This window comes from Lissotriton vulgaris, chromosome 4_1 (genome assembly GCF_964263255.1).
Source record: "Lissotriton vulgaris chromosome 4_1, aLisVul1.2, whole genome shotgun sequence".
NCBI lineage: Eukaryota > Metazoa > Chordata > Amphibia > Caudata > Salamandridae > Lissotriton > Lissotriton vulgaris.
In genome coordinates this window covers 412751571-412779208 of record NC_141691.1, presented here as the reverse complement: position 1 = coordinate 412779208, position 27638 = coordinate 412751571, and the positions used below count along the sequence as shown (strand labels likewise).

The 27638-nt window shown below is 42.9% G+C and overlaps 1 protein-coding gene across 2 annotated transcripts in view; it reads left to right on the top strand.

The window, feature by feature from the left end:
• Nucleotides 1-341: 341 nt before the first annotated feature.
• The window catches only part of OCRL (OCRL inositol polyphosphate-5-phosphatase), a 611352-nt gene continuing 584055 nt past the window's right edge, over nt 342-27638 (top strand). The window contains exons 1-3 of one of the 2 annotated variants that reach the window (XM_086918813.1): nt 342-559; nt 1713-1793; nt 7143-7222. In XM_086918813.1, the coding sequence (XP_086774939.1) occupies nt 525-559; nt 1713-1793; nt 7143-7222 (196 nt within the window). In that variant the 5' untranslated portion in view covers nt 342-524. The remainder of the gene's footprint in view (nt 560-1712; nt 1794-7142; nt 7223-27638) is intronic. The other variant, XM_086918814.1, reaches the window with a different exon arrangement.

Genomic DNA, 27638 nt, shown 5'->3' with positions numbered 1-27638 from the left:
CTAGGACATTTTTCATTTGGCTCCAGGTGGTCGCCCTACTTGGCAGTTAAAGAATAGGTAAATACACAAAGAGCAATGTTATATATATTGTAGACTATCCACCTTTCAAGTTTACCTAGGAATTTTGAGGAATTTGCCACCCCATAACTCAAAAGCACAACAGCTGCTACCGAGTACAGAGGCTACGATGATGTCATAAAGCTCTATCTTCCTCTTTCCGGGTTAGTTTGAGTTTTTGTGACATGTCCGCGTCTTTTGGTGGGCGGGATTTTTTTCGGACTTCTTTTTAAGAGTTACGGTACTGCCTTTTGCTTTAAACTACCAGGCGGCTAGTCCTCCTCCGGCCAGCAGAGGGCAACCTGAGCTGGGTGGCCTTGTGTAAGGGTCCTCTCTCTCCTCTCCGCTCTTCGGCGCTGCCGGAGCCGGACTGGAGAAGAGTCCTCCCTGGGCTGGGTCTGATGCAGGGACTCTGTTGGCGGAGGCAGCACGGGCACGTCTGTCAAACAGGGAAGGACTGAGCAGCAATGCAGGAGCCGAGGCCCAGCAGCGCCGTCTCCATATATCCTAAGCTTGGCGCGTGAATTGCAGGAGAGAGAGGCAGCTCGGTGCTTGGGAAGGGTAGACCCTTTCAGATGCGTTTTATAAAACGTACTGGGGGTGGGACTGGCTGGAAGATCACACTAGAGCAGAGGGAAAGAATGAAGGGCAGTTGTTGACAACCAGAAGAGTGTGTATGTTGACAGCAGCGATAGACTGTGATGCGAGACCGAGTTATGATTGCAGGGGGAGTTTTATGACTCCATGTATAGTGTATCTCTGTGATGAGACTTTCTAACAGCGGATGTGCACTGGGGTGGTGGATTGGTTGTAATGAGAGACTGCAGGGAGGGAAAGGATAGGGACAATGAGTAGAGCGACCACTGGAAAAATTGAATGGCAGAGGCCAGAGGATAGAAAATATGGGGATGGGTTAGTTATGACGTGGTAAGGACAACGGGCTGGGTTGATAAGAGCTGCTCTTGCTTTGAGTAGTAGTAACTTGGGAGGAGTGTGCGAGGTGACTGCAGGGGGACTAGTGCATCGGGCAAAGGGTATGAGGATGCAGTGGATGCTTGGGCTGCACTTGCAGCAAGGAGTGGGCACCGACTGCTGGGATTGGATACTTGCTGTTGTGGATCGCTATACAAGAGTGCTCCTATGCGCAAACAGGGGACCAAAAGCTTGCCAATGTCAGTTTGCCGAAGCATGTCTTTATTGACGGTAAACATTTAAATTATGAATTTGCGTAAAAAAGTCTGAGACTTTAAAATCCCTTTTTTGTAGAAATTTAACATGCTTACTGAATACTGACAGAACAGGAAATCTGTTGGAACTCGTGTGGGGTGCGTACCTGTATCCTTGTAGGCACACGCTTCAGTGACATCACAGCGTGATCTATGTTGGAAACATGAATACATGTTACATGATACAAATAGACTGCATGACTTATTGACAACCAGTGGCCGAAAATCTCTCGGAATACGAGAGTTTTGAGTAAAGAGTCACACACTGGTCTGTATGTGCGCTTTTAGCATAACTACTAGAGTTGGTTGTGATTACGTGGTGCATGTTGACTTACGTGTGTGGACGCCTAAGCCGCTTCCACGCTTTTTAGATACGTTCCCTAATATTCTATGCATAAAAAATGTTAACATTCTTTAACTGGCTGCTACTGCTGTTAAGGGCCTCGAAGTAAAGCTTGGCCACCAAGAGCCATGTTCTCTGTTGCTAGCCAAAGAGAATGGAAAACACGTGTAAGTACTTTAAAAGCATTTCTGCTTTCTTTCATAATTCTTGTTCTGTGGTCTTGAAGGGTGATGTGGTTAGCCTAAATTAGATACGCAGAACTTGATTATTGTATCGCAAATCGTCACCGTTTTTACTACGTGTATGTAAAATGTGCATGGATGTGTTGTGTGTGTATGCACAGCAGAGGCACCCCCCACCTGGTCGCACCGCCCGAATCCCAATAAATTCAGACCACACCAGTTTGTTTTATGGAAGAATTAAGGCCGCAGTTTATTAGGCATTATCACTTACAAGCGATCCTTTACACGCCATTATTTCTGTCTGGCGACTGTGCGTTCTTACACAACCAGCTCTGCACTGTGCCCTACATTCAGTGCGGCTCTCTTTTCCAAAGTGACTTGTCCCCGTCCTTAACCACCAATGCCTCTGCACTGTGCCCTACATTCAGTGCAGCTATCCTTGCCAAGGTAACCCCCTCCCTGGGACACACCTTTTCCTTTCTCTCCGGGCAAGCTTCTGCTTCCGGCCCGACCGGGTAAACTTTTACCTCCGGTTTCCACACACTCCTTGGGTAAGCGTCTGCTTTAACCCAACCGGATGGCCCCTTTTGCATCCGGTGTCCACTCACTCCCGGGTAACCAGCCGGTTCCCACCCGGCCGGGTGACCTTTTCACTTCCGGGGCCCACACATTCCCTTCCGGGTTGGCGTTTGTCCCCGCCCCCGCCCGAGTTGCGCAATTAATTGTTTACTTCCGGTTCACCTGAACACAGGGAGCTCGGGGAGCTTGCCAGTGACCCCCTGGGTCCTGCCTGCCCCATTTGTAGTCTGAGCCCGCTGCGCCACCTGCTTTTTGTATTCTTCTTGGATCGCTTTGTAAGTACCGCCTGTTGTCCCTTCTTCCGAAACCACAGGATCTCTTATAAGCCCCATATGCCTCTGCGACAAATCTCACCCCCTTTGTCTATCCCCCCCTTCAATTCCTGTCCCTCCAAGGGTGGGTGGGCGGGTCTTCTCCTGCCAAAATTCCCCGGAGAAAGAGGGCCTTGTGCCCGGTGCCCACCCTTAAATAGCCCTTATCTCCCTAACAAATTCCTACCTTAAATTTATGGCTGAGCTGGCCCAGCCCCAATGCTTGGTGGGCCCGCTCTTTCTCTTTCCCTGCCTTTGCTCACCTTATCTCCCGCCAATCATTGGGTGCTCGGGCTCTGCCTCCCGGGGGTGGCCTCCACTGAGACCCCCGGTCCAGCCACTGTCCCCCTCCCCCTGGGGAGTGGGGGGGCCGAACCAAGGGGCATATATGTGGATATATATGTGTGTGTGTATATATATGTATATATATAGTTTGAACTGTGCATACATTTTTTTAATTGATTTCCCCCCACCCCCCCTCCCTTTTGCACTATAAGTAAAACGTTGCATCTGCAGCAGAAATGGATGCATACGCTCTAGATCCGTGGTACTCAAAGTATGGCCTGGGGGCCGTATGCGGACCTCCTGATCTTCACATGCGGCCCCCAGCTGAATGACTGCAACGGCCTGCTGTAAACTTCAGAAACCACCAAACATTTCAAATATGTTAAATAAAAGGGAACACATTTATTTACAGGCTTAATAAATGAAAAGCAAGCAAGGTGTCCTGTAAAACTTAATTTAGTAGCATTCATTTTTCAATAAATTTGCAACAAACGTGTAAAAATGTGAAAGTCTCTTCAATGTTCAAATTGAATATTTCATTAATATGCGAAGCGTTACTCCTTAGTACATCAGAATAGATAATTGCATTCATAAGTATTTTATTTAAAACTGATTGTTTATAAAAAAAAATGTGTTGAAACGTTCATGCTTCCACATACCCTGACAACAATGCCAGTTACGAATTAAGAGACAAGTCAGTTGCTGCGTGAAGCACTCTGGGTGGTCAGTATTATTGTACATGGACAACATTATAGTTTATTAAATCAAACGCAAGAGGTTTGCGCAGCATATATGCTGAGCTCATGTATTTCAAGGTCTCTTATTTGTCATAATGATGAATATGGAGGCAAGGTGAAATTAGGCAACTGCCAGCGATCAAATAATTGGTTCAAGGCTGGGATTGATCCTAGGTTGTCTGGTTTCACGTTGTAAAATTCTGTTAAATTTCAATGTATTAATCTAGTGACTTCTTTTTTACACTTGCCTCTCCCCCAAGGTAACAATAGCAAACAGAAAGGCTTACCCCAAGGTGCGATAGAGGTATAGAAATTCAGATGCAGAATAACTCGGTATTGCCAAATCTATCACTCCTCTAGAGACTAGGGGCTAATTTAGAGGGTATTAGTGGTATTAGAAGTGTGGCTCATGGTTAGAGCGGCAGACCCTGATGCAGACGTCTGGCCCGGGACCAGGGTTCAATTCCCCGCCTCGGCGGGTCTTGGGCTCAAAATTCCACGGACCTGATAATTCTCGCCTCGGTGCCTATTCCAATCATGGAGTCCCACTCTGCAACTCTGGGCAATAGCTTGCTTAATCTCCACAACGGCCCCCACAACGCTAAGGATGCCTGGCCTCCACCTTGGGGGTGCCCAGGAGTAGACGCCTCACAGGGAAAGCCAGGATGGGTACCACAGCGGTATTCGTACAAGCGCCTTGAGACCCTTGCGGGTGAGTAGTGCGCTACACAAGTATCAATTTACATTACATATACATTTACATTATGGAAAGAAACCCTTAAAATAACGAAATGACTAGCTGTTGACCCCATGTATGGGATTCACTTCCCCATCTCCCACCTTAACCCCCCCCCCACCTCACTCCCACCATGCTGCTATTAATGTTGCCCTTGGGCACTCTACATACCCTAGTTTGTGGCCCTTGGGAAAATGTTTGCGAGTACCCATGGTCTAGATCTTGATATTTCTGCTGGCGCAGACAGTTTATACTGTGGTGGAAAGTCCACTAATTGTACAGATTTTCCCACAGTCATAAGTGTGCGTTTGGAACCAAATGGGTGTTTGCTTTGTAGAACCTTGGGATGTCACTACCAACTCTGTGGTAATTCCGAAATATTTTTTTCTGAATTTTGTGCTATTCTAAATCTACGCTACTTGTAGTATGCACAATTGTTGCAAAAATAATGGAAGAGTTCAGCGTAAAATTCCTATTTAGGGTATATGAAGAATTTGTTCTCCTGGAATAAAATTTTCAATGTAAAGACACATTTTCAAAACATGTCCAGTGGTACATTTTCAATTTCAATTTTCAATCTTTATTTCGTTGCGTTGCAACATAAAAGATAACATTTAGTTTTGCCTAACAACTGACATTTTTTCAGTGAGAGTAAGCTGCAGTCTGCCTCTCAAATACTTGGGTCTTCAACATCCCTACCTCAACCAGCCTTTTGCAATTTTTTTGTTTTTTTTTTGCGTTTCTCTGTCCTCTGCCAGCCAATGACCTCCAGATTGCAACAGGACCACCTAGAGAGCAACTCCTGTTCACATTCGAATCCTGGCATGATAAAATGGGTTTGGTTGTACATAGTTTCCAAAAAGGCATTTTAATCACATTTGAAAATTATTCAACCATCAGGCTATTCAATTATTAGGCTATTAAATTATTAGGCTAGATTAAATTCTTCAACCATTAGGCTAGATTTAAATTATGATTAGGTGGTTCATAAAACTATATAGAAATTCGCTAGGTTAATTGACTTAATACACATAAAATACACATTCATGGAAACTGGAAGGTAGATCAAATAAATTGGAAGCCATTCGCAGTGGACATAATGCACAGAAAACCACACCGAGACATAATAATCTGTGCCTACACCCCCACCTCTGTGCAGTGGCTTAAGAAAATTTCACTTCGGGGTAATTGATGTCATGAAAACTGCTGGAGAATTGAATTATGGCTCTAATTGGTTGAAAGAAAAACGTTTTTCGATGGTGTCATTTAGAATCTCCTCATACTTCAAGGCAATCCATGACACTCCTTCATTTTGTTTCCACAATATGTAAATACTTTCATGTAGCAGATTCTAAAACAATTTGTATGTGCAGGTTTCTCCGATGAACATATGAAAGTTGATCTCCAGTCATAAATTGACATCCTCATTCCCAAAATCTGGATTTCCAAGCAAATATGTTGTGACTCAATGAGAAAAGCCTGCCTGCTTTCCAGTCTTTTACTTCTTTGAGTATGTGTGAGAAAGAACTGTCAGTCAATCAGTCAAACAAATGTTTATTTGGACTAGTTAGTCCTTAAACATTTCAAATCTCCATAAATACAGACTCTTAATCTCATATCTTGAATAAAATCTGTCAAAAAAATTCATATATTTAGTCTTTCCATCATACCGTTTAAAGTACTATCTGTTAATATTTTAAAACAAGTATTTCAGTTCTATTCATATTTAAGATTTTTTTTTTCTTTTTGGATGACTTCCCCATAGCGCAAGTACTGCTTCTACCCTATTTTTAATACCATACTTTTGGAAAATTGGGCTTAAAAACACTTTCCGTATACCCAACATCTTCTGACACTCCAATAAAATATGTATTATATCGCACATAATTCCCAGAGTGCAAACAATTGCTGTCAATCATTGATTTTTTTTTTTTTTGTTTTTTTTACCATGTGGTTTGCATAGCAAGGGTTAACACCAGTTCTTAACCTTAGCAATTCACTTCTTATCTGCTGACACGGTAGTCTGTCAATACAAGGGAAATGTTTCTAATTTTGCCGCGAGTTGGCCATAAAATGTACAGATTTTTTCCCCTTGAAATAAAATGTAAAAAGTTTTGTAGGGTGCAACAGAAATCTGTCGAGCTCATGATCAATTTTAACTACCAAATGTTGGTGTAAGTAAAATGCCTTAGGTGCAAAAGGAAATGAATCACTGCCAAACGTGTGGATGATTAGATTTAACTACATTGAAAATCCTTAACCTCCTCCCCCCACCCCAACACCCTTGTGAGAAAGGGAGAACTAATGCAGTGCCATCACTGATCGACCGAATCCTAAACAGACGGATTTTCCATAAAGCATAATCCCCATGGCAAAGGTTTAGGGTTTCCACTCATGCTCCTCAAACTCGACAAGAGACCTGTACTTCCTGGACCTCTCTAGTTTCATGATTCACACTAGCATCCTTAATCCCGGGCAAGAATTGACCTATTTGTACTTACTTAAATGTACTATTGTCTTTGTTAATCTGGTATCTGATTGGCAGCTGGTTATCCTGTAGAGTTTCACGATCTCCTCAACGGGGTGTTTGTCTTACTTTTTAAATTCGGGTTGGAGTACAGTCTCACAGAACATACACAGATAGACTCACCGTCTCGGTCTAATTAATATTCGATTTGTTTTGTAGATTGATTATCCGCCCTGATGGAAGGCCCTCCAAAGGCGATGACATCATCCCTATCACCAATAGCTTTCAATGTGTACAAGGTACAGTGCCCTTTTATTTATGGATTCAGTGTTTAGTATTGTTGTGGAATAGGAGAGCACATAGAAGGAACGGAGAACTAGTTGGCATTTGTTTCATCTGAAATTGAAAACTGATGCAGTGGGGAGTAACTAATCTAAGGCTGCTTGCACTGGCTGCTCGCACTTTGATGGTCATGTTATCTTTAGAGAGATTATCTCCCCCCTTCCTCCCCTCCCCCCCCCATGCGTGGGGGATATTGAAACAGTTTCTGGGGTCACAACTGTATCCACAGTGTTTGATCGAAGCAATTGTACATATTTCTATCTAAAAGAAAAAGGAAAACCTGGGTCACAATAACTGTTGGCAGCTCCCCTGTACTGTGCATGAGCTTGAAAGAAGTTTTACTCTTTATATATTTTGCACTGTGAAACCCTATTGAAGGGATTTCTGACAATCTTTGAGTTTTCTACTGTTCTATAGCATGATCCCTGTGGCACATGCTTTCACATTTTAAAGTGATTTTTGCCTGTGTTTTCCAAATGCTGTCTCTAGAATTAATATATCATAGGATAGCAAATGGAGAAACACAACTTTATTTGAAACACAATAGATCTCAGACAAAAGCGGAATCAATGCCTTTTGTATTGAAAGGTATAATTACTTTTTTATTGCTGACTTAAGACTCCTTCAGATTTTGTGCATTGTTTGTGCTAAAGTTGCGTGGTCTTCCAAATAGAAAAGCCATGGCTTGGTCTTACTGTTGTACAGCATTGCTGTTGAACAGTGAATCTGGTAATTTATTTCACAGCTATTACATTTGTCAGCGGAGTAAGCCAGCATAATATTAGTATTGGTATTTCATCTTAGAAAACAATGGAGAGCCAGTACAATGTAAGAGTGGTTACATAAACTAGCAAATATGTGAAAGAGCTGGCACAATGCTATCGTAGTTAAGTTCACTTCTAAAGCTGTGTAATTTCAAATTTCGATTTGTATGCAGAAGTGGTCACCAAATATGCTTCCAAAACTGACAGATAAATTAAGATATTAAGATCCTGGATACCTGCTCAAGAGCTCTATGTAAGAACTGGCAAGCGAAAAAATCATTCCATCGCGATGCAGACTCTTCTTTACAAATGATGGCTGGTGGAGCATTTGTTTATCATTTACACATTGTTTTACAATTATGCACTTAAACATTTCAACAGTTCTTCATTTTGGATTTTGCAAACTTGGGAATAATCATTTAAGAATTCAGATTTTTGTTGCAGAAGGCATGGCGGGGCTTGGATGTAAAGGTGGTTGTTATGGAAAGTATAGGGCTCAGAAGGTGAAATGAAATTAGTCCCTGAAAGTTCAGTTCATTTATTTGCAAGTATTAAAGATTGATAAACCTCTGTAAATAGGGCGTACCACTCCGTTGCTGTTTAGATGATTGATAGTGAAGCAGGTTTAATACCCTTTTCATGCTATTCAGCTGCCTCAAAAGTGTGATAACTTTGTGTTTTGGGCACTTGTTGTGGACCATTGCAAAAGTAAGTAGAGCAGGCTTAATAGGTGGTTTTATTTGTGATGATGGCCTTGGTAGTGTTTGGCCTAAGCCCATTTATGAAGACATTGGAGCGTATGTGTGAGAGATGTTCAATGGTCCGAGAGGAATGGAAACTGCTGTGGCTTTGGCCATAGAAGAGTTTGGTGCTGTGGTTGGCAATAATAGTGCAGTGGGGCTGTTAGACCTCTCTATCACATTTGATACTTAGGACTATTCTGTTCTACTACGCCATTTGTGGGATGTTTAGATTAGTGGCACAGTCCTCCAGTGGTTAGTATCTTTTGGATTGTGAGTAGCACTTCAAGGAAATTCTGTCCCACTTCAAATTTAAAAGCACCCCAATATCTCTTGGGATACTGCAGGGAATCTCACTATATCCTATTTTTTCATTATGTATGTGCATCTGCTGTTCAACATCATAAGATTGTTTGGGGAAAAAGCTCTGCCATGAGGAAACGCGTAAGTCCTTCTTCATTTATATGCTCAATCTACCAGGTCCTCCTCAACCTTCATTATTACATGGTAGCAGTAGGTCAGTGGAGGCGCATAACTCCCTTAAACCATTGGCATGAGAGATCCTCCAACACTACTTTGTAAGGTCAAATCTCTGGCTGTACACAGATGGTCTTTGAACATGCAGGATAATGCTGTATGGAATGACCATCTTTGTTCTGCACATCTTTAGATTAGCCTTGCCCAAAAACGATCAAGGTTTCTGTTGTCTCCTCTTACATATTGTTTAGGCAAGACTATAGAAGAGCATTTATGGGATTCACCTGTCCGCCTCAGCTAAATTACAGTGGCTATATTATACAGTGGTCGCTTCTTTTATCATCTTAAGAGAAATATTTAGTACTGGCTGGCAGTGGATCAGCAAATCCATTTTAAATGTTTATTCCGGATGCTCAAATTCTTCTGCAAGCCTGAATGCTCTCCCATTGTTTGCTGGTGCTGCACCTATTTTCCAGCCACCTCACTTCACTGTGAAAACATGCTTCTGAAGTCCCTAGATGAAGGTAAACGGTTCAAGGCAAGGACAGTAAGACTGTTGAGCCTCAGTCTGTGGAACAACCTGCTGATACAGAAGGTGTTGGTTGCGTCCCACGTGGTCTTTAGGAAGGCCTAATAACTTTATATTTTATTGTATTGTATAGCAGCATTTATATAGCTTTTACTATCCCTATTTGAGGAGCTGAATCGCTTGCCTACATAAGTAGCACGCTACATCTTCTAGTGTGTGGTTGGAAATATCTCTTTGATTTGATCCTATGTTGTAAGTGTTTCCATGTTGTGTGTCTAGACCTCTGAGCTGTGGGTATCGTGTTATGAAACGCTGCATCTGGCAGTGTGTTGGATAATGAATTATGAGAAAGAAACGTACAGTTTTAATTGTGCTGGTAGATTTTAGCAGCTCTGCAAGTGTCTTTATGGTATATTTTATATAAGAAATAGTCTACTTAGCCATCTACTGTACTGGGGTTGTCCAGTCTGAGGGTTTGTGTATAGTTGTAGTTCTGTGTTGGCATGGTTGGAGGGATAACACATCAAATTGTTATATTATGTTGTAGGGTGCACAAAATGGTTTTCAATATTCTTTATATTTCATGTGACACGAGTTTTTGGTACATGTTGATGCGAGAAGTCTATGTACATTGTGTTATGTATGTGCTGTATATGATTTTATGATTATGAGAATTTGATGCATAGATTGAGAAATGCTGTAATTTGAATTTGTTTTTTAAAGAAAAGCTAGAAAATAAAAGGTGATCATATTAATTTGGTTGTGCGATCAGATTAAACCAGATTTTGTCAGTTTTGGCACCTGTGACATTGAGTCTATAGATTTGTGGCCCAGCCTTACTGACCAGGGCCCAACCCCAAGCAGGTTATTGTAACTTTCCTAAAGTGGCATTTTAAAAATTGTGTAATTCAAAACCTAACTTTACCATGCGAGAGGATTTTATGATGTTAGAATTCATAAACTACCAAACATGAGCTGGTTACCTTCTCCCATTTTGAGATTAGTCAGTAAAGAATTACAGAGCAACCTAAATATCCATGTGAACAAGGGTATCCAGTATTGAAATTGGAACATGTGTTCACCTTAAAATGTTGTTTAGGAAAAATGTATGTACGGCAGAAGATAATGGTCTAGAATCAATCTTAAGACACAATTTTAATAAGACAGAAGATACCTATAGCGAATCAATTGCTTTCTAAGGCAAAGAAGCCAGTATAACATTATTGAGTTCAATCCATCCAGCTGAAGATTTCATCAAAGGTTTAAGCAATAACAAAAATGCATGAGCAAATAATATAGGGCCTGATTACAATGGCGGTGAACCCGCCACCGACAGCCTGTCAGTGGCAAGTTCATCGCCGTCCTGAGGCCATTTTCCACCCGCCAGATTGTGATTGTGGGCGGTGTGCTGGCAGGCAGTAAAACCGACCACCACAGGTCTGACAGTAGCAATCATTTAAATTTCCTGTTGGATCGCCTGCATCCCCATAATGGTGGCAGTGCCAAGCAGGCACAGCCCACCTGATAAGGATGCTGGATCCCCACCAGCCTTTCCATGGCGGTTCACCCCCCATGGAAAGGCTGGCAGGGATGGACTTTGGGGGCCCGTAGAGGGCCCTCTTGGGCACTTTGGTTTTCCACTTCCTGCATTTTACTGCACCGCCACATAGTGCAGGAAATGTAATATGTACCATTTTTACGTTGCTGCTGGTGCTGCTGCTAGAGGCACCCACCGCTATGTAAAATATGGGGAGTGCGACCGCAGTGGTGGCGGTCGCATCGTAATTCCCCCTGTGGGACCACAACCTTGTAGGTAGGTGGTTCTATTTCCTGATACGATGGCGGACGGACTGTAATCCGTCCGCCATCGTAAACACCCCCATAGTGTAGTGAGCCATCAAAGCTTTTTAAGAGCAGCTCTAAGTGGAAAACCATAATAGAAGAAATAGATGATTCAAATAGTGAGGATCAATGATACATTGGTATTTACAAGACAGCCCTATTAGCATATAATGTAACGCATCACTGGGCAATTCCCACAGTGTGAGGATTTGGGTGCAAGGCCTGTCTGTGTTGGTTTTGACGGTGTTTCAACCTGCTGCCAGATGGGAGGGTTTCTTCAGGACTGATTATAACATGGGAGACTACTATGAGCAGGATTAGCTACTGTAAGTAGTAATAATCCTAGGTGGATGTGTGTGAACAACTAAAAATACATAATGGCAGTCTTCCTTGAAGAAGCCTGGGTGGTAGATGTAGCTCCAGGACTCCACGAGACCGCAAGTGGCCAACTGATAGATTAGCCTGTGTGGGAATTGTACATGATGCCAGGCTCACTACAGGATTGCATTAGTAATGTGTGTTTTATAAAGGGATGTAGTTGCTTAATTCTAGACCGTTCTCTTCTACCGAATATGCATTTTTCCTAAACATGAGTTTCATGTGAATGCCCATTTGGAAACTAACACTTATTAAATGTTATAATACAACTCCAATTTATCATATTGGAGAGGCATGCCTTGCAGTAGTGAAACACGAATTTGAGAATTTTTCACTACCTGGACTTGTAAAACTTAAAATACATATCCAACTTTTTAAGTACACTACACCCTGCCTTCTGGGCTGTCCAGGGCCTACCATGTGGATGTCTAACATGTATTAACAAGCATTGGCATAGTCAATAGGTCTCGCCTTTGGGACCTTGTAAAAAAAAAAAAACTGAAGTGTAAGACTTCACGTTTACATTTACTGCATCCTAAATACAAAGTAAATGTTGTCGTTTAGTCTTATACTTATACTTAAACTGACCTTATAACTTTTCATTTCACACCCACTTACTCATCTATGATTGGCATTTTCACTTTAAAAAAAAATGCCCTAACTTTGCAGTCAGAGTTAAAAAGTAACCATCAACCTCCAGAATAAAATATTTGTAAGAAGACATGCTGACGTTTGACTTCTGTCATAAAAACAAGATTTAAAAGCATCTTTACGGTTCATTCCCTTTCTGAATGAACAGAACACCTTTTTGCCAGCTCCAAATCTCAGCAGAATGTGTCAGTAGGCTCTAAAATAGCTTGCTCTGATAAAATCTGACTCGACATAGCGAGTGGGTGAGTAGATTTTCGAGGCCTGTTTTCATTGTGTAAAATGCACTCTTAGTGATGTTGTTAGCATGCATTATAGAGTATAGTTTTGAATCCATGGTTACTCTTAGGTTTCAAACTTCTCTTGTTGTTGGGGAGAGTGCTCTTGTTGTTGGGGAGAGTGCCTCAAAGTTCCTTAGGACATATGGCGGTTGGCTGGTAGTTTTGCCATTGTCTGCATCTCATCATAATCTCTGTCCTTGTAGTATTTAGCTTTAGATGGTTTTTCATCATCCTTGTGCTTATTGACATTGAGTTGGGAATTGTAGAGGTCTTCGAGGCTCCCTATTTTCAGAATGATTTGTGTGACATCTACATAGTTGCAAGAGGTGAAGTTGTTTGATTTAATCAGGTTTGGTAAGGGGGGGTTAAGTCGATATTGAATAATTGAGGGAATACGACGGACCCGTGGGAAATACTATTGTGTTGTTTGTGAGGCGGTGATGTGAAAGGGGTTAGATTTACTACATTTGTCTGTCTGGTAGTTAACAAGGGATATATTTTAAAGCGTTTTCATGGATTCCAATGTTGTGATGTCTTTGCGGTAGCGTGTGATGGTGGACAGTGTCAAATTCAGCTGATCAATCTAAAAGTAATAAGGAAGCTACTCCGTGTTTCTCGACTGTATGTTTAGGATCATCCCAGATGGATATGATTGCTGACTCTTTTCCTCTGCCTGATCTGGGCTGTTAGTCTGACAGTAGGGTATAATGTTCAGCAAAGTTAGGAAGTTGAGTAAATACTGCTTTCTCAAACATTTGTCCTAAGAATGGCGCATTTGATATGGGCCTGTTGTTTGCGGGGTCAGTTGTTGTGAGGTTTTTCTTTTTGAGGAGAGGTCTGATACAGGAGGTTTTGAACTCGGATGGGAATAAACCTAGTTTCATAGACTTTCTAAGTAGCCATCTGGCTATCTCCCCTGCATAGGATGGGTTAATGGAGAATAGCTTTAAAAATGTTTGGTGGTGCTGGGTCTGAAAGTGATCCTGCTGGTCTGGCTGCAATAATATTGAGGAAATCTTTTTTTGACAGGGTATTGAAGGTATATTTTCATGGATGATTTTTAGTGTCTTTCTGTGTATTAGGTCATGTTGTGGTGTTGTCTCAATTCTGTATTATATTATTGTCAATCTTTGTAATTTTTTAGATCAAGTTATTGGAGATTGTGTCACATAATTCTTGTGAAAGGGGTGTTTCTGTGTTTAGGCACTCTGGATTGAGAAATTCTGATAGTTTTATGGTGTTCCTTAGAAAGGCAGACTGCCTCATTTACCTGTGTGGAGTAGAGTTGTAATTTTTTCGTTCAGATGGCTCTTTTGTAGACTTTTTTTTTTATAATTCCATAGCGTTCTTTTGTCTGTTTCGTCTCCTGATTTATTTGCATTTGCTGTGTAGTATGTTGAGTTGCGTTTTCATTCTTTTGATCTTGTCATTAAACCATGTGGTGTTAGTTTGATGGTCAACCTTGGATGTGTTTTTTGTTGGCATCCGTTTAACCCCTTCATGCTCAGCTCGTCATGAGGCACAGTGGAGCTGTGCTGATGACGAGCTGAGCTCGTCATGAACAATGGGAGTCATAAAATCACAGCACAGTAGAAAAATCTCCCTAGCAGCCAAGGTGTTATCCAGAGCAGTGGAGAGCCAGTTACAGAAGGTGTGTATGAAAGTTGGCTGTATGTTTATTGGATGTTATTCAAGGTGGGTGTTGAGTTGCTGGATGTCTGTTTTTTCCATTGCCTGTACGAATGTTTGTTTTGTTGTTTTTTGTTGTCTTCAAAGTGTTCTTTAAAAAAATATATAAAAAAAAATAATAATTTTTATTTATATATATATATATATATATATATATATATATATATAATTTTTATTAGTTTCATCATAAAAAACAGAAACCCCCTACAAAACCATACACAGAGACATTGCTTTAACTCCTCCCATGCTCATGACGAGCTCAGCTCATCATCAGCCATGGTGGGCGTGTGCTCATGTTGCGCTGCGCCCATGCAGGATAATTCCCCTGCTGTGCTGGGCGTTCCATTGGAACAGGCCTGTTCATGACCAGCTCAGCTCGTCATAAGCACACGGCCACCGTGGCTCATGACAAGCTGAGCTCGTCATGAGCACTGGGGCGCTGTGGGCGCTCCCTCCCCCCAGCACAGCGGGGGAATTAGCCCCGCAGTTAAGGGGTTAAAGCAGCTTGCTGTGTATCGACAATTATTGTTCGTGAACAGCAATTGAACATTTAGAAAACATCATCTGTATAATAATGCAACCACCCAAGACACAGCCACCGCCGACAAAATACACAACGTAGTCTGCCAGTGTTCCTCAGCAGTTGCTGTTCCTATCCGGTGGCTCTGCCCACGCGGTCGTGTCCACACCCATGGCCTCCCCTGTCCATAATAACACTACTACCTGCCTACATGTTTAAATAGGGGTGTTTGCGAGTCTGAGTTTGTTTCAGCAGCTGTACTTGTTAGGTATGTTTAGTAAGGTCCCCAGTAGTTAAGAGGGTGACGCCTGAGGGATAGTAACTCATTATATGCATCCTCCTGAGTGTTGCAATGTAACATGTCTGCATGCCACTCTTTTACTAACGGAAATGGAACCCCCATCCACCGCAGTGCAACGCAGTTTTGCCAGGAGTAGGCCGATTAGCTATCAATGGTCTCACTGTCTTACTAACTGTGACATCCCATCCCAGGAGAGCCATTTTGGTGTTGGGTTCTCGGTCTGCGCTGATAATTGTTCCCAACTCCTGAAACACCGTATCCCATAATACCCTAATGCCCAGGCATTGCCAGGCTAGGTGGCAAAATCGAGCATCCTCCACCCCACATCTCGCACAGTGTGAGTCATCCGGTAGCCCACACCTGAGCTGACATGCGGGAGTGCAGTACGCTCTATGAAGGAATTTATAATGTATTAGTCTGTGCCTCCCATTAAGGTAGACTGAATGAGTAGGAGAGCAACAGTACTGCCATTCTTTGTCACTCAATAGGGTGCCCTGATTTTGTTGCCGCTCCAATCTAACTCTGAGAACCTCAGGCCCTCGAGTAGCTTGTAGACTAGTATAACATTTAGTGATCAGTTTAAGGGGTTCTTCAGTCTTAATGAGTTTGGTAAACGACTTCATGACTTGCGACTCCTGCAGTCCGATACCCAGAAGAGGCCACCAAGTAAGTCTAGCCCAAAAGTACTGGAACAAAGCAATACCCGTTGGTGTTACCTCCGGCCGCTGTAAGTCCTCCCAGGATGCTAGCGTGCCGTCACGAAAAAAGTCACCCATTTTTGTAATTCCAATGGAATGTAATGCTTACAGTGCTCCCACAGCTGTACTCCGTGAGAACCATAAACCCCATTCAGGTGGCATTTCCGGAGAGTACAGAAAGGGTCCAGCCTGCATATGTAATTATTTCTGCCATGCTTGTACCGTGACTGCTAGCGAGTCAAAGAGGCGCAATCTCCTAGAAGGACGGGTGAGCACCTGAGACAGGGAAAGCGGGTCCACCACGTTCCTTTCCAGTTATAAAAAGGGAGCGTCCCGTGGACCATGAATCCAGTAGTAAGCAAATATATTGTTAGCTGCATTGTAATATTTTTCCAAGTCTGGGGCATCATAAGGACGAGTGAGTGAGTCCCACCATGTACAGGGTTGTTTGCCAGCCCAAGCGAGCCGTATCAATTGTGTACCCCATATTTTTAAAAGCTGCTTGGGTAGGAAAATATGTATATTTTAAAAGAGGAAATGGAACCGGGATAGGACCACCATTTTCATAGTGGCAATTCGTCCCATTAACGAGAGAGGAAGCTTTATCCATTTGTCTACATTTTCTATCAGCCATTGTGTTGCCCTGCCGTAGTTTTCCTGAATCGCCCACATTGGGTCGGCATGGAACTGAATCTCCAAATATCTTACAGCTTTGTCCGTCCAACATAGGGGGAAGTCCATGTAAGGCTCTGTTGTGACAGGGGTGAGGGGAAATATAATGGACTTGGTCCAGTTCACTCCAAGTCCCGAATGCCCACTGAATTGAATGACCACCTGCAGTAAGAGGGACAGATTAGCTTCTGGGTTATGGACATATAGTAATGTGTCATCCACATAAGCGGAAATATTAAGGGTGTACCTGGGAAATCCCAGCCCTCTATGCACATGGTATTCGTGGATGGTGCAAGCCAAGGGTTCTGCAACTATGGCGTACAAGAGAGGGGACAAAGGGCACAACTGTTGCATACCACGCGTTATGTAGAATGACTGAGACTACATCACCAATTCTCACCCGAGCCATGGCGAAGAATACAGCACGGCTACCAGACCCAAGAAAATATTTCTGACCCCTATGTCCTGCAGCACTGCAAACATGAACCCCCACTCGACTGAGTCGAACACCGCTGCAGCTTTGACTTCTGGACTCAGTCTCTGTACCGCTCCAAACAAGGCTCTTAGATTATGTGAAAGATTGCGAGTGGGGACGAATCCCGCCTGCTCAGATCGTATAATGCCCGGTAACAGGAGGGCCAATATGTTGGCGAGGATCTTGGCGTAAATCTTTGCATCTATGTTTAGTAGAGACAGGGGTCTATACGAGGAACAAGTACTCAGTGACTTACCTGGTTTTAACAAAGTAACTATGATGGCCTCGCGCATGGAAGGCGGCATGATGCCTCACTCTGCCATTTCTTCATATAACATTTGAAGTTGAAGGCATAGCATGTCCAAAAATTCTTTATAGAAATACACTGGAAGCCCATTCTCCCCCGGAGCTTTCCCAGACGCCATACCGCTCAATGGCCCCCAGATCTCGTCGCCTGTCAGCAGTGCCATTAAATATTCTCTGTGTTTGGTCACTAACCAGGTAATTTTTATGTATGAGAGGCATTCCTCGAAGGCGGTGCTGTCAGTTGGGATTTGCGAGGTGTATAAATTCTGATAATTCTCCCAAAAGTGTGTTGCAATGTCTTCAGTATTATTAAGTGGTGTTCCACTGTCGTCTAACATGCCCACCATCGTCTCTAACTCCCTCTTAGTAATCCAGCCAGTATGTCACCTGGTCGATCCCTTTCCCCATATCCATGTGCAGTCTCATATTTCCCCATATGTGTAGTTCGTCATTGGCTATTTCCTGGAGCTCCTTTAACTTTAGTTTTAGTTGTGCAGCACTTTGTGCATTCCCGGTCACAGACATGGAACTTTCTAAATGGCGAATGTCTTTTTCCAGGAGATTCAGCCTACCTCGAATAGAGCGTAGCACTCCTCCATGCTTTGAAATCTCAACCCCCCTGAAGTAAACTTTGAATGTTTCCCAGACTAAAGCAAATTACTGGACAGAACCAATATTATTAGAAAAGAATTCTTAGATCGCGGTCGCCAGTTCTTTCCGAAATACTGTGTCCAATAGCGAGTAAGGCGGAAAGCGCCACGTGAATGGCTTGATACGAGGAGCACGGTAGCTAAGTGTTAAATGTGCCGGTGAGTGATCAGAATATGTACGCGGAAAATTGTCACAATGAAGGACTCTGGACTCCAGTCTCCCAGATATTAACTTAAAGTCTATTCGGGTATGAGTGTCGTAAACTAAGGAGTAGTGAGTGTAACCGAACACAGCAGGGAATCTATGTCTCCAAATGTCCAGGAGGCCCTCTGTACTCATGATGCTTTGTAAGGCTATGGCTGCAGCCGCTGAGCATCTAGGCAGACACTTTGACCTATCCATATGTGGGTCTTAAATGCAGTTAAAGTCCCCCCCCCCCCCCCCCCGACTTGTGGGATACCTTTCCATTGCACAGTTAAGCTGCTAAGGAGTCATAAAAGTGGTGGTCCTCATAATTGGGTCATATACTCCCAACAATACAAATCCTAATTCCCCTTTCGTACACAGTGCATCTGCGAATCTACCCTGTGGATCACTCAATAGGACTGTCATCTCAACCCGTGCTTTTCTATCAATCCATAGCAGTACCCCTCTGGCATGAGACATAAATACTGAAGAAAAACAATTCCCCTGTAATTTACATTGTACATTCTGACTGCGTTCTGAGGTAAGATGAGTCTCTTGTACGATTTCAATAGATATTGAATGTCTTCATAGGTAGGTGCCTATTTGTCTATTTAGTCCTCGATCATTCCAGGTGAGGAGCTGAAGAGCACATAGTGCCACACCATCAGCGGTCATGTGTCGGGGTGACAACTGTAGAGAACGGATCTCTCTGTTGAAAGTAGATGCGGCACGAAGATCACAAAACAAAAGAATACCTGTGTGTGTGTGTGTGTGTATATATATATATATATATATATATATATATATATATATATATGTATGTTTGTGTGTATATGTATATATATATCTACCACTCCTGGTGCATAGCCTCACCAAACAACGAGAAACTGACACATTCCATAAAGAATCACTGCAGGATGCAATATTCGTTCAAGGTATTTATTTTCCTTCTATCAGCGCAAAATGACGGGCGAGAAGACTCGTTTCGGCCAGCAGGGTGGCCTTGCTCACATAAATGCGATGTTGGAGTAACAAAATTATATACACCTGAGTGCTGATCACGTGTTAGTGCAAAAACTACTGTTGTAATAAAAAGTGAAAACACACTACTCAATAGAGAACTACTGATATCGTCTAGATATTGTATAGACCCTTAAGCAACGAAAATAATCCTAATGCTAAACACATTTCACACTTATTTAAACAAAAACCAATGTTTGCATCGGGGTTACATGTAATAACAGAGAAAATCTGTAATAATATCTAATGATACATGTGTTGGTCTGTTCCATTTGTGGCAAGTATACAGGAGATATAATCCTTTAAAAATGAATTAAAGCAATATAAATGTTCAAATACTGAAATCTATACAGTGCTTAAACACATCGAGGTACTTATCTGTCTTGCCCATGTTGCAATGTTAAAAGCCAATATGGATGAGGGGTGCCAAATTAAGTGCTTGTTGGGGACTCAGCAATATCAGACGTCCTGCCTGGGAAGTCCCAGATAACCTACATGTGAGGGGGACAGTTTGAGTCTCCTTATCCTAGCGTGTCCGCTTGTCAGTTTATAAAGATTCCCTTCAACGATGGGAGCAGCTGTCTTAGTCTGAACTGTAGATAAGTGGTGAAGACTTCTGTGGCTGAAACTGCCCAGGCAGAGCCCCGGCGCTGCAGCGCTGATTGCTCCCTGCGAGGGGTCACCCAAAAGTCAGCAGGCCCACAGCACCATGTCTTATAGATGGCGCACGCTCTCTGGTACTGGAGGATTGTACTGCGTCCAGTGGCGTCTCTAGTAGGAATCCCGCTCGGTGTGTGGCACTCGCATGCAGGGTCTCGGTACAGCAAGGCGGGCCAGCGGGATCAACCTCACTGGAAAGTCTGTGCCAAGCGTATACAGGCCTACTCAAACGTGCACTAACTCACTCCGACCGCTCCACACCTCCGATCCGGATCGTGCCTACTACACGGCCGTCTATTCTGCGCAGTGCGTCGGGTACCTGCACTTCTTGGGGGGGCAGCAGACCGCGTTGCATGCAGCCGTGACATCTCGTCTCCCTTCTCTCGGGCCGGTCGCTCCGTAGCTCTGCCGGTATAGACACCATGGCCGCTGCGATGGATCACGGAGGTCAGCGCCTGAGTGCGTAGCTTTCGGCAGCTTCCGCAAAATCGTGCTATTTGTCCTCCAGCCGGGATAGTTTTGTAGATCCTGAATGTGATGATGATGTGATCGCTCCAGCTTATGGGCAAGTTATCTGTAACCAAAACTTGTCCTAAGGGTGCAAATATTACATCTCATTTGTGTCCTGTGCAATGAGTTGGGGCTGAAACGATTTGTTGTAGGTTGAAGGCTTCAAGGTTGATTGAGGTAGCTGAGGTTGTGGTTAGATTCTTTGTCAAACCATATGTTGAGTTGACAATGTATACATTTGTGTGGTCCAAATGGGTGCTGTGTACAGTATCAAGTAACACATCTTTAAAATAGGAATGGCTCTGTGTTGGTCTATGTATTAAGAGGAAGGAATAGGTAATAATTGGAGTGAGGTGTCATCTTACCATCAAGGATTCACAGCCGTCCATGGTGAAGTTTTCAATTGTTTTTATTTCTATTGATTATTTAATGAATGACTGCCAGTCTTCCAATTTTCCAATAACATTTTTGTTAATGATGTGAAAACCAGTAGGGATGGTTTTATGGCGTGTGGGTTCAAAATCTTCGCTGAGCCATGTTTCTATAATGGAGAGGTCTGGTGCTTCTGGAAGTAGGTCAAAGATTTTAAAGCAATTTTTGTGTATTAAACTTGCATTGAGTATGCATTTTATGTGGATTTCTTTCTTCATGTCCTGTAGTCAGGGTGGAGGTGGAAGGGCATAGGGTTTTTGGATGTGGCTAGTTTGGGGGTGTATAGAGCTTGTGGATTTTGGTGGAGCTGGAAGGGTAGTTATTTTTGGTTGGAGAAATGAGGCCTTTGAGATGCGTGTGTGGTTTTCTTTGGTGGTAGATTGGTGTAGAGATTCGGAAGTCGTAGTGGGAAGGAAAAATTGGGAAACCTTGTGATTATACTTTCGCATATCCACTTGACATTTTTTTAACAATGTTTTTTTACTTACCTTCTGACAAGTGACGTATTTGTAGGTGGTTCTTGTGCTAGTGTGAGCTAATGCTGCTCCCTCCAGTTTTAAGGTTTTGCTATTAAGCACCAATAAACTTTGTTGGTACTCACTGTGCTCTTAAGTAATTACATTAATCAATGGTCAAGATTTCTAGCACCTGATTGCAGACTGTTTTGAAACTGCAAGTAAATTGTGAAGCATTTGGGTTAATTTCCTATTGCTGAATTCTTATGCAAGTCTCGAAGATAGTTTGCAAATGTCTGTAGAGATGAAAATTTAGTGCAGCTTTGTAAGTAAAAGTAATCCAACACTAACCACAGATTTTAACCTTCCATTCTTAGCACGCAGTTCTTTTTCTAATACAATGAAACATATTCTTCACTGGTTTGCTGTGTTTTGTTTTTTCTTTTTACTGTAAGAACACTAATTCCTTATTGTGCATCAGTGCTATAAAAAATCTGTTAAGTAAATAAAATGAGCTTGGTGAGCCTGTGCAGTATAATTAATTCAGTGCCAGGGAAATATCCAGAAGAAGCAGTAAAGTTAAATCCCATTTGTTCCACAAGTAGCTGCTTAAATTTCCCCACACATTATTTCGACATAGCATTTCGTTGTTTATTTTTCTTCATCCTTTGTCTTACTAAAACTTTTACTCAATACAAGGTTATAGTTTTAGGGTTAAGGTAAATAACAGGTTAAGCTTTAGGGACCATTTTGAAACTAGCGTTAATTTTAATGCATGGAAGAGTCTTTGGGTAATAGTAAAGGCTCAGTTCAGCACTAGAGTATAAGAATACACCTTTAACTGTTGACGCTTAGGTGCTAAGTCTCTTGTTTTCAAATAGCCAACTTGTAGCATTTTTTTATTTTCTTTTTTGGCGGGGGGGGGGGGAACAATGATAAAGAAGTACTGCACAGGAAAGTGTAGTTTTTATTCTTTTGAAAATAACATCAATAAAAGGTTTGCTATATTAACAAAAACTTCTCTCAGCTTGCTGGAGCAGGCAAAGTTTAAAGGAAAGAAACATTCATGTAACACAGTCTTTGCATTTTTCCAAGTGGTTGTCCGTTCATCCTGTTTTTTGTGGTTTTACCTGCTTTTAAGTTTGTTGTGTAAGCAGGTGTGAAGCCCCTGGATGAACCGGGAAGCTATACATTTCTAAAGTACTCAATTTTCAACAAGGGGTCGTTTGTTTAAAATAAACATGGTTTTCCTAAAGAAACTAATTATTAAAACAAGAAATCAAAATAACAAAATTAAGTAGGAAAAAGTAGAAATAGGTGACAACTGTAATTTTCATCGGAATCGGTTTTCATCTGTCATTTGTTTTGCCCCAATAACTGATTTACAAAAGTAATATACCATTGCGTCTGTCCAACCTCTCTGGTTGTAGGACAATCTAGTGTTGGTTTGAGAAATACGTGATACCCTGAGCCAACAGCTGAGCTGCAGCTTATGACGTTTCATTACATACCGATCAGGCATTGATATCAGTGTTAAAATCTAATGATTGGAAAATTAGTATGAATAGTAGAACTATTATTATCACTTTTAATTTCTCTCAGTTGTGACTTTCAAATGTAAGCCAGTGTTCACTGAAGAACACATTTTGCAAAATGGCCTCTGTATAACAAGATAGGTAATCCAAAATTCTCAGTTGTACAAAGAAATACTATCCCTAAACTCAGTATCTGTAGTACATTAAAAAAAAATGCGCAGGTTTCCTTCAGAGTTTATGAATAGTTTTGATGAATGGCAGCGTTTAATTGGGTGTAGTGTGGGAGCCCAGAGTCGTAAGACATTGGTTTGAGGCACCCCAAACACCAGGAAACTAATTGAGAAATAGAATAGGGTGGGGGGCTTACCCATTCTGGTACAGCACTGCATTCCCCCTTCCCCTGAACCATTGGCACCAGACAATCCTTGTACCTCCCAGGGATGCTGGATTGGTGGGTTAACATCATCACTTTTGGCCCATATGTCAAAACTATGCCCAACGGAATCAAAATTTCCTCTCACTTGCCTTGGGGATTGGAATGCTTTAGGTCTCAGGGGGTCAGAATGCCTTATCCTCCTTTAAGCAGTGAATGTGTGCCCTGGTGCCTGGAAAGGGGCTGTCTCCAACCCATTTTTGCAAAAATCTGTTCCTGGCAGCCAGTGGGCTTTCTGCCAAAGCTTACTGGGGGAATATCTCCCAATCTGGCACCCTGGAGGGCCAGAAAGATTCTTGTGGCCTTTGGGTTGATATTCAGCCAGAGGCCCCTCCCCATTATTTATTTGTTTACTTATTTATTTTAATATATCTGGTTTGCGAGTGGCCTTTCTCTCACTCCTGCCCAAAATGGATAACTGGGGTGAATTTTCCAAATGTCCCCCCCCCCTGGGTGCAGAAAGACTGTGGGGGCTGTTGGGCACTTAAGCAGATGGGGGGAGGGTCATCTCAATTCCAGGGTCTTTAAAGACAACCCCCGCCACAAACGGCAGAAAGGCTTATGTTTCTGGGTGCAGAGTAGTGCTTGAGCACTTGCTCATGGCTGCAGAGGGATCTCCTGCTCCCTAATGTCTAAAATGCAACAATTTATGCTGGTGATTGCTAGAGATGAACCGAGTTTGCTCACATCAATAAGTCCACTTCTGCTCTGGTAGGGGGTAGCCTAGATCCCTCACTCATGCTGCCTGGGCCCCCACCCCAACCGCTGGTTGAAGTGATAGAGAAAAATGATGGAGTTGGGAGATCAGACTGGCCCCACTAGTTGATGTTATAACTAATGTAAGTGGGGAAATTCTGCCGGTTAATATGGGGCACTTATGGAGTTTTGTTATCTATGTTGAATGAACCTGTCCATGTAGGACACATCATGCCCTTCTGTTAGAGCTGCAACAGAGTGCAATTGGTTGTCGTGAAAACGATCACCCAATGTATGTAGTCCACATAAGGCCAGGGTTCGCTTGGTGAGTGTTCCTGTGGTCGGAGGCAGCCAAGGATTATCTAGAAGCAGTATGTGCAAGGAGTAGAGGAGGCCAGCGTTCAGATATTGTTCTGATGTACGTTTTTAAAAAGCTTCCTGAAGGGTATCTTGCCGTGCCACGGTACTGGCATTTAATTGAAAATACTCCACTATCGCTTCTCTGACCTCGCTGTGAAACACATATCAAGCACCACATCAGCAGGGAAACACCAGGGTGCATGGAGGGGCGCAATATTGGGAATGCGAAGGGTTAGTAATACTGGTGAGTGGTCCGATATCGTAAGCCTGAAGTGTTCAACTGCAGTAACATCTAGCATAAGCTTGGGAGAAAGATACCAAAGGTCTATGTGCGACCAGGACCTGGGAGGAGCTGAATAAAAAGAATATTCCTGATTGATGGGAATACAGACTCGCTAAGCATCTCCAAGGAGAAAGGTCTGCAAAAGGGAAGTAAGTGCCTGAATGGGGCTTAGTAATCTGTCCAGTACCTGTTTTGTTGAACGATGGATCAAGTCTAAGGTTAAAACCAGCCCTGCTTCCCCCCCCCCCCCCCCCACCCCCACCATTAGTATAGTATCTGCTGATAGCTGAGCTGGGAGAAGTGTGTAGATATGCTAGGGAACAAATTAGGTTAGTCTGCATTTGGGGCATACATATTGACCAGTAGAACTGTTTCATCCCCCATCGCGCCAGCAGCCAAGAGGTAAAAACCATCCTGATCAGTGACCATCTCCCACAACCTCAAAGGAATTAATTTGTGGATCAGGATAAATACCCCTCTAAAGAAGTTACTATAATGTACGAAAAAACAATTGTCACCCCAGTACGATGTAAAGCGATTGGTAGAGTGTGGCACGTAATGGGTTTCCTGTAAACATGCCACTTGGACAGAGTGCCTGGAAAGGTAGGACCAGACCTGTCACCCCATTTGTGCGTTGGAGAGTCCTCTAACATTCCACATAATACATTTCAACAGTAGTGCCCAGGATCCCTCAACTTGGGGCGTCTGCTAAACATCAGATAGATAAGCATACGTGCCGGATGTGTAGGATATGCACATGCAAGGCCAACAGCGTGATCAATGCCCTGTTTAAAATAACCTCAAAATACACAACACAAAATAATCCAAAGACCCAAGGACCCCCTCCCCTCCTCCACATCGAATAACAAACAACCAATATCCGGCGAATCCAATAATTTCCTAAATAACAAAGTGCTGGTTCAAACTGGCAACACCCAATAGAGACCGCCAAAAAGTCCATTACCTTGATGAAATCAAGTCCAGCCAGTAAGAGCGTAGTGCTAGGCGCCTATGTCTAAAGTTACGGCCTGCTGCAGCTGGAGCCCAAGACCAGGTTGATTAAGGTTAGCAGGAATAATGGGCATACAGCTGATTGTCTAAAGGGGATAATAGCCCAAGAAAATCTTCACGAGTCCGCTGAGTCTAATTGAGAGGCTGCGACCGTTCCACCATTCCAATGAGAGTCCGGTACTACTCGATATTGCTTCCAGAAACTGTAGGCCTCAGCTGGCAATTTAAAGGGGTGGGATTTACCTTTCATCTGAATGCAAAGCTGCGCCGGGTATAGCATAGCATATCGTACGTTCCCTTTCTGAAGTGTGCGTTTAATGTCTGTGAATTTACAGTGTGCCTCCTGAACTAGGGGAGTAAAGTCTGGAAAGAATGTAAGAGTCCTCCCTTGATGCTGGACAGTTCCCTTGTCATGGGCAAGTCGAAGAGCCGTGTCTTGGTCATGGTAGTTGAGGCACTTGGCAATTATCAATCGCGGAGGTGTGCCAGGTGCCGGTCTCGGGCCAAGTGTTCTGTGGGCTTGCTCCATCGCGAAAGTCGAAGAAAAAGCCTGTCTGCCAAATAGATCCGCAAGGAGCCGCTTAACATAGGTATTCAAGGGGCCTGTATTGGTAGATTCTACCACAACGGCTATACGAAAATTATTCTGGCATGACCGTGCCTCCGAATCTCCTGCCATGGAGGTAACCGCCATAAGGAGATGTTCAGCACGTTCAAGCATCTTAATGGTTGCAGGCTGGGAATCCTCCAGCTCTGACAGCCGTTGCTCAGCAGCATCAATGTGGGTCTCATGTCGTTCAATAAGGCCTTGCATGCCAACCAAGCGAGCTGTCAGCATGTCGAAACATGCCCCTGCCTGTTGTTTGAGTAGATCCCCATTTGGAGATTGTCCTCATTAAGCAATCCTGAAATATGGAGCCACAATGGAGAAGTAGTGCTGGAAAGGGAATGCTGTCTCCTTTGCAACCTCCCCTGCTTTAATCGGAGCTTGGGGGTGTTGAGATATGGCCCCAGGCACTGATCCGAGTGTAACTTGCCAATACCAAATTGCGCTGAATGAGTTCACTTTCACAATGTGACGTTAGTATACGGATTGTAACAGTGTGTGAAAAAACAAATCTCTGGAAGGGAGGAGAAACTCTTCCCACACATTCCAAAATTATTTTAAAAAGATAAAAGCATATGCAGAAAACTAAATGTTTGCGTCCTCTTAACTGAAGGAGGTAATGCGAAGGGTGTGAACATCTCATTCTGCTCATCCAACAGGTAAATGTTTGGATTTATGGTGAAGAATAGGGTCAGGTAAAGGTTACTATGAAGAGGAATGGAAGAAATGAAGAATACGGTGCTGTTGAGGTAATGCGAACACTTGTTAATGATAGGCAGAATAAGTAGATGCAGTAATTTTGGTTTGATTAACACTGACCAGTAGTGGGTAAGTTAGTGACATTGGTCCCTTCAAGCAATTCTTGTCCCTGACTGATTTGCTGCTGCAAGGTTATCTGAAGTCTAATTGTTATGGGCACCTGAAATTACATGCCAGTTCGTATTTGGAGAGCGATTTTGTGATCTTTTTCCATAATTTTACCATATAAGGTAACTGTAAAGTATAGCATTAAGTTTGTGGTGTACAGGTAGTGAGTGGGCAAGTGACACCAAGATTAGATCATTGATGCTATGATGTAAACTATTGGTTTAGGGATGTAGTAAGGTGCGCTTTCTTTCTTTTTAATGGTTAATGATTCTCTTAGACTACCTTATGGTGTCTTTGGCCTTCTGTGCTTTACGAGTTGTGGTTATGGCATTTAGTGATAAAACGTG